At 42.5% G+C, this 8,691-nt stretch overlaps 1 protein-coding gene across 4 annotated transcripts in view; it reads right to left on the reverse strand.

The window, feature by feature from the left end:
* LOC128703796 (uncharacterized) overlaps positions 1–8,691 on the reverse strand; it is a 32,594-nt gene that overhangs the window by 20,667 nt on the left and 3,236 nt on the right. For all 4 annotated transcript variants that reach the window (XR_011391081.1, XM_070080121.1, XM_070080122.1 and 1 more), the window contains exons 3-5: positions 8,323–8,406; positions 2,583–2,693; positions 1,319–1,624 (exon numbers count right to left, since the gene is read on the reverse strand). Coding sequence is in view for 3 of the 4 variants with exons in the window: in XM_070080121.1 (XP_069936222.1) it covers positions 1,319–1,624; positions 2,583–2,693; positions 8,323–8,406 (501 nt within the window). In the remaining variant the exon portion in view is untranslated. The remainder of the gene's footprint in view (positions 1–1,318; positions 1,625–2,582; positions 2,694–8,322; positions 8,407–8,691) is intronic.

Consider the following 8,691-nt stretch of genomic DNA (forward strand, 5'->3'; position numbering starts at 1 on the left):
GTGCAACACCTGGGTATTGTTGTTCTTGTTAGGTAAGACACATATGCAACAGTTAGGTATCTTTATTATGAAACGTTTCGCCTACACAGTAACAACCTGTCGGTATTGTTGTTCTTGATTGAACATAGGAATGGAGGAACACTGCAGAAGACCTACCGGCCCATACAAGGCAGGTCCTTGTCAAAACCACCACTACCCAAAGCTACCCCAGAATTTACTCTTGTACTTACGTTTCGCCTACATAGTAGGCTTCTTTAGTCAAATGCAGAGGCAGCAGGCGTGGTAACGAAGGAAATATGATATAATCAGTCCATCAGCCTTGGAGGAATAGTATTTGAGGTGGTCAGTCCCTCAGCCTGGAGAAGTGTTCAGATCCAGAGTCTGGAACTACGTATGGACTATGATTGAGGGACTGACCACCTCGAATTTTTTTCTCCAAGGCTGATGGACTAATTAAATCATCTTTACTTCGCTACAACACCTGCTGCCTCTGTATTTGACTAAAGAAGCTACTGTGTGGGTGAAACGTTTCAATCAATAAAATATGTAAGTTGATTTAGGTACAGGTCAACGTAAGTACAATTATACATAGTAAGATATACAAGCATTATCTCTGAGTCCACAGCAGGACTCGAACCTGCACTCTCTGCAGAGTGTGTAGCCAGGGTATGAGAACAACCGTCTAACTTCGGCTAGGCGCCCATGCTTATCTGGGATATTAAGTTAGGTAAGATTTGTCAGGAAACAGGACAAGTATTTCCTGACGCGGGTCGTAGTCATATGATAACCCAAAGCTGGAGCTTTTGGTCATCTGACCGAAGCCTTTCGCTGGCTTACCCTTCCACCACCTTAACAACTGTGGTTATGAGTATAACCATTTTCGATATCCAGTCTTATCTGGGATCTGGCTGAGTGACTAAAGCACCACGCAGAGTGTACAGGTTCGAATCCTGCTGTGTACTGATGGATGTTTGTAAATAGTTTTACCAGTTTGCGAATTCTTAAGCATAGTAACATGTGTAAATTACCTAGGATAACCCCCCCTCCCCCCCCAAAAAAACGTCAAAAGTGACTTATTTTCATTGGTGTTCTTGTAATATATTCCCCTCAAGGAAGGTTCCTTGATGTTGGTGAGGGGCTCTTGATTTAGGGAATTGGATCTGTGCTCCAGTTCCCCGAATTAAGCCTGAATGCCTTCCACATTCCACCCCCCCCCAGGCGCTGTATAATCCTCCGGGTTTAGCGCTTCCCCTTGATTATAATAATAATAATAATAATAATTGTAATTATGTGAAATAAAATGTAAATTGAAACTTACCGACAGTGGTCACAGGAAGGAGGAACGCGACGCTAACAGCTGTAAATATCTTACAAGAGACGTAAAACCATGCACCAGTCTCTCCCATCACTTCTTCTTCCAGAGGAATTAGGTTACCAGTTTTCTCTCTCAAATTATTGATGCTTAGGCTTCGATAAACTCGTTTCTCTTTTCTAATCAGGTAGGATTTCCTGTTTTTCCTTCTGCCGGCTTGCAGCATCCTGGTCTGATGCGAGTTATGCTGGAGTTGAGCTGTGACATCAGCATAAACAGCCATTCCTGCCACTGCAGACACCTGGGCAACTCCTGAAGGAACAGTAATGTCCTTAGATAATGTCTAGTGATTCATTTAGTTTACATAATCTTTTACAGTAGTTATGTCTGTTGGGTTGTAATGTAATGGATGTAACTATAAATATAATTTTTAAAGGGGTGGAGGGGTAATCCAGTGGAAGCCACCGGGGCCACCAGGCCTGGTGTAAAAAAATCTCGCTTCACACGCTGAGTGTCCTGGTTCGATTCCCAGCAAGGGTGGAAACATTGGACGTGTTTCCTTACACCTGTTGTCCTGGTGGCCTGGTGGTTAACGCTCTCGCTTCACACGGTGAGGGCCTGAGTTCGATTCCCAGCCAGAGCAGAAACATTGAACGTGTTTCTTTCCACCTGTTGTCTATGTTCCCCATCAGTAAAATGGGTACCTGGGTGTTAGTCGACTGGTGTGGGTCGCATCCTGGGACACTGACCTAAGGAGGCCTGGTCACAGACCGGGCCGCGGGGGCGTTGACCCCCGGAACTCTCTCCAGATAAACTCCAGATCTCCAGATCAGTAAAATAGGTACCTGAGTGTTAGTTGACTGGTGTGGGTCGCATCCTGGGGACAAAACTGACCTAATTTTCCCGAAATGCTCTGCATAACAAGGGGCTTTCTATATAGTAGTATGTCATTGATGTCAGCTATGGTCTGTATAAGTTGTATCATGTACTTGTGGAGATAAAGATTATTATTATTATAATTATTTTTATTATTATTATTATTATTATTATTATTATTATTATTATTATTATTATTATTATTATTATTATTATTATTATTATTATTATTATTATTATTATTATTATTATTATTATTATTATTATTATTATTATTATTATTATTATTATTATTATTATTATTATTATTATTATTATTAAGAGAATGATAAAACGTATTTAGAGTCGTAGATTCACCTCTGGCTGCAGCAGATTGATATATAGTGTGACTTACCATGAAGTGTGAGGCATGGTGTGAGTATGGGATGGTGGAAGACAGCAGACATCACCACACTGGCCACACTCACACCACTGTTCATCAGCCCAGCCATCACCGTCACCAACCCTGCAACAACATCCACTTAAGAGAAATAGTGTAAAAACACAAACTCGGGGGCAAAAAGCGAGACAAACTGCAGTATAACGTAATTCTTTATTGATGTTTCGCCCATAATGTGGGTTTTATCAGTTTGAAACGATGTGACAAAGCCACTACATGGGCGAAACGTAGGTAATTAGGAATCTCATTTTACTACATCTGTCTCTTGATGCAAAACACCTTATTAAAGTTATGGATAAGCGCTTAAGTTGTAAGGGTCACGCAGCACCTGAGGAATGGAAAGCAATCAGGTATGAACTGACAGAAAAAAAGTGATTTTAATTCTTGACATCAAAAGTTGTTCACTACCATGACAGATAGTTAAAACATTACTGAGGTATATAATGGGTCCAGGAACTGTACCTCAGCATCACAGACACATAATGGGTCCAGGGACTGTACCTCAGCTTCACAGACACATAACGGGTCCAGGGACTGTACCTCAACGTCACAGATATACATAATGGGCCCAGGGACTGTACCTCAGCATCACAGAGGTACATAATGGGTTCAGGGACTATAGCTCAACATTACAGAGGTACATAATGGGTCCAGGTACTGTACCTCAACATTACAGAGGTACATAATGGGTCCAAGGACTGTACCTCAACATTACAGACACAGAGGTACATAATGGGTCCAGGGACTGTACCTCAACGTTACAGAGGTACATAATGGGTCCAGGGACTGTACCTCAACATTACAGAGGTACATAACGGGTCCAGGGACTGTACCTCAACATTACAGAGGTACATAACGGGTCCAGGGACTGTACCTCAACGTCACAGAGATACATAATGGGCACAGGGACTGTACCTCAACATCACAGACACATAATGGGTCCAGGGACTGTACCTCAGCATCACAGAGGTACATAATGGGTTCAGGGACTGTACCTCCACATTACAGAGGTACATAATGGGTCCAGGTACTGTACCTCAACATTACAGATGTACAGAATGGGTCCAGGGACTGTACCTCAACATTACAGAGGTACATAATGGGCCCAGGGACTGTACCTCAACATTACAGAGGTACATAATGGGTCCAAGGACTGTACCTCAACATTACAGACACAGAGGTACATAATCGGTCCAGGGACTGTACCTCAACGTTACAGAGGTACATAATGGGTCCAGGGACTGTACCTCAGCAGCACAGAGGTACATAATGGGTCCAGGGACTTTACCTCAACATTACAGAGGTACATAATGGGCCCAGGGACTGTACCTCAACATTACAGAGGTACATAATGGGTCCAAGGACTGTACCTCAACATTACAGACACAGAGGTACATAATGGGTCCAGGGACTGTACCTCAACGTTACAGAGGTACATAATGGGTCCAGGGACTGTACCTCAACATTAGAGGTACATAACGGGTCCAGGGACTGTACCTCAACATTACAGAGGTACATAATGGGTCCAGGAACTGTACCTCAACATTACAGAGGTAAATAATGGGTCCAGGAACTGTACCTCATCATTACAGAGGTACATAATGGATCCAGGAACTGTACCTCAACATTACAGAGGTACATAATGGGTCCAGGGACTGTACCTCAACATTACAGAGGTAAATAATGGGTCCAGGAACTGTACCTCATCATTACAGAGGTACATAATGGATCCAGGAACTGTACCTCATCATTACAGAGGTACATAATGGGTCCAGGAACTGTACTTCAACATTACAGAGGTACATAATGGATCCAGGAACTGTACCTCAACATTACAGAGGTACATAATGGATCCAGGAACTGTACCTCAACATTACAGAGGTACATAATGGATCCAGGAACTGTACCTCAACATTACAGAGGTACATAGTGGATCCAGGGACTGTACCTCAACATTACAGAGGTACATAATGGATCCAGGAACTGTACCTCAACATTACAGAGGTACATAGTGGATCCAGGGACTGTACCTCAACATTACAGAGGTACATAATGGATCCAGGAACTGTACCTCAACATTACAGAGGTACATAGTGGATCCAGGGACTGTACCTCAACATTACAGAGGTACATAATGGGTCCAGGAACTGTACCTCAACATTACAGAGGTACATAATGGGTCCAGGAACTGTACCTCAACATTACAGAGGTACATAATGGGTCCAGGAACTGTACCTCAACATTACAGAGGTACATAACGGGTCCAGGAACTGTACCTCAACATTACAGAGGTACATAATGGGTCCAGGAACTGTACCTCAACATTACAGAGGTACATAATGGGTCCAGGAACTGTACCTCAACATTACAGAGGTACATAATGGGTCCAGGAACTGTACCTCAACATTACAGAGGTACATAATGGGTCCAGGAACTGTACCTCAACATTACAGAGGTAAATAATGGGTCCAGGAACTGTACCTCATCATTACAGAGGTACATAATGGATCCAGGAACTGTACCTCAACATTACAGAGGTACATAATGGGTCCAGGGACTGTACCTCAACATTACAGAGGTAAATAATGGGTCCAGGAACTGTACCTCATCATTACAGAGGTACATAATGGATCCAGGAACTGTACCTCATCATTACAGAGGTACATAATGGGTCCATGAACTGTACTTCAACATTACAGAGGTACATAATGGATCCAGGAACTGTACCTCAACATTACAGAGGTACATAATGGGCCCAGGGACTGTACCTCAACATTACAGAGGTACATAATGGGTCCAAGGACTGTACCTCAACATTACAGACACAGAGGTACATAATGGGTCCAGGGACTGTACCTCAACGTTACAGAGGTACATAATGGGTCCAGGGACTGTACCTCAACATTAGAGGTACATAACGGGTCCAGGGACTGTACCTCAACATTACAGAGGTACATAATGGGTCCAGGAACTGTACCTCAACATTACAGAGGTAAATAATGGGTCCAGGAACTGTACCTCATCATTACAGAGGTACATAATGGATCCAGGAACTGTACCTCAACATTACAGAGGTACATAATGGGTCCAGGGACTGTACCTCAACATTACAGAGGTAAATAATGGGTCCAGGAACTGTACCTCATCATTACAGAGGTACATAATGGATCCAGGAACTGTACCTCATCATTACAGAGGTACATAATGGGTCCAGGAACTGTACTTCAACATTACAGAGGTACATAATGGATCCAGGAACTGTACGTCAACATTACAGAGGTACATAATGGATCCAGGAACTGTACGTCAACATTACAGAGGTACATAATGGATCCAGGAACTGTACGTCAACATTACAGAGGTACATAATGGATCCAGGGACTGTACGTCAACATTACAGAGGTACATAATGGATCCAGGAACTGTACCTCAACATTACAGAGGTACATAGTGGATCCAGGGACTGTACCTCAACATTACAGAGGTACATAATGGATCCAGGAACTGTACCTCAACATTACAGAGGTACATAGTGGATCCAGGGACTGTACCTCAACATTACAGAGGTACATAATGGGTCTAGGAACTGTACCTCAACATTACAGAGGTACATAATGGGTCCAGGAACTGTACCTCAACATTACAGAGGTACATAATGGGTCCAGGAACTGTACCTCAACATTACAGAGGTACATAACGGGTCCAGGAACTGTACCTCAACATTACAGAGGTACATAATGGGTCCAGGAACTGTACCTCAACATTACAGAGGTACATAATGGGTCCAGGAACTGTACCTCAACATTACAGAGGTACATAATGGGTCCAGGAACTGTACCTCAACATTACAGAGGTACATAATGGGTCCAGGAACTGTACCTCAACATTACAGAGGTACATAATGGGTCCAGGAACTGTACCTCAACATTACAGAGGTACATAATGGGTCCAGGAACTGTACCTCAACATTACAGAGGTACATAATGGGTCCAGGAACTGTACCTCAACATTACAGAGGTACATAATGGGTCCAGGGACTGTACCTCAACATTACAGAGGTACATAACGGGTCCAGGGACTGTACCTCAACATTACAGAGGTACATAATGGGTCCAGGGACTGTACCTCAACATTACAGAGGTACATAATGGGTCCAGGAACTGTACCTCAACATTACAGAGGTACATAATGGGTCCAGGAACTGTACCTCAACATTACAGAGGTACATAATGGGTCCAGGAACTGTACCTCAACATTACAGAGGTACATAATGGGTCCAGGAACTGTACTTCAACATTACAGAGGTACATAATGGGTCCAGGAACTGTACCTCAACATTACAGAGGTACATAATGGGTCCAGGGACTGTACCTCAACATTACAGAGGTACATAACGGGTCCAGGGACTGTACCTCAACATTACAGAGGTACATAACGGGTCCAGGGACTGTACCTCAACATTACAGAGGTACATAATGGGTCCAGGAACTGTACCTCAACATTACAGAGGTACATAATGGGTCCAGGAACTGTACCTCAACATTACAGAGGTACATAATGGGTCCAGGGACTGTACCTCAACATTACAGAGGTACATAATGGGTCCAGGAACTGTACCTCAACATTACAGAGGTACATAATGGGTCCAGGAACTGTACCTCAACATTACAGAGGTACATAATGGGTCCAGGAACTGTACCTCAACATTACAGAGGTACATAATGGGTCCAGGAACTGTACCTCAACATTACAGAGGTACATAATGGGTCCAGGAACTGTACCTCAACATTACAGAGGTACATAATGGGTCCAGGGACTGTACCTCAACATTACAGAGGTACATAATGGGTCCAGGAACTGTACCTCAACATTACAGAGGTACATAATGGGTCCAGGAACTGTACCTCAACATTACAGAGGTACATAATGGGTCCAGGAACTGTACCTCAACATTACAGAGGTACATAATGGGTCCAGGAACTGTACCTCAACATTACAGAGGTACATAATGGGTCCAGGAACTGTACCTCAACATTACAGAGGTACATAATGGGTCCAGGAACTGTACCTCAACATTACAGAGGTACATAATGGGTCCAGGAACTGTACCTCAACATTACAGAGGTACATAATGGGTCCAGGAACTGTACCTCAACATTACAGAGGTACATAATGGGTCCAGGAACTGTACCTCAACATTACAGAGGTACATAATGGGTCCAGGAACTGGGCCACAAAGTTTTGATTGCTGAACAAATTACAGTAGTAATGAACTGTTTCCATGTTAATATCCGGTTACACTCGTAATGTGTTATTTATGCAGATATGAATTAAATGACGAATGTTTTACAATGAAGCTTATATGTGGATGTGAAATATTTATATTAGGTTACATTTTAGCAAGGTACTCTTGCAGATGCCAGCGTCAGCACACACTGTCTTACCACTGACACAGCTTCCTCCTCAACCCATCTGCATAGCTCCTGACGAAACACCTGTGTGAAAAGCCTTTAGCTAATGTTTTCATCCCCTCGTGGTTTGTTCTGCATATATATATATATATATATATATATATATATATATATATATATATATATATATATATATATATATATATATATATATATATATATATATATATATATATATATATATAATGATGATAATAAATTTAGGTTGATCTTGAGGTACTTACTAATAAATGGTTTTCCCTGGGTAGTCGAGTAGTAGTCCTGGGTAGTCGAGTAGTAGTCCTGGGTAGTCCCAGGGGCTTTATACTCTGTAGAATACACAGGATGGCAAGTTAAGCGTCCAATACCTCTCATATAGTCATTACATTTAGGAAAGGAGGGCGCTAAATCCGTAAGTGTTCGTGGGAAATGCCAGGCAATCAAGATTCACACTCTGACTACTCGACCTTCCCAGTGTAAACTTGACATTACATTAGTGAATAAGATGAATCAGACAGGTGGGCAACACCTGGGTATATCTCTTCATGTAGACGTGTCGCCAGCCAGTGGCTTTTGCAGTCCAGTATACATATATATATACATATATATATATA

The sequence above is a fragment of the Cherax quadricarinatus genome, unplaced genomic scaffold, assembly GCF_038502225.1.
Source record: "Cherax quadricarinatus isolate ZL_2023a unplaced genomic scaffold, ASM3850222v1 Contig155, whole genome shotgun sequence".
Classification (NCBI taxonomy): domain Eukaryota; kingdom Metazoa; phylum Arthropoda; class Malacostraca; order Decapoda; family Parastacidae; genus Cherax; species Cherax quadricarinatus.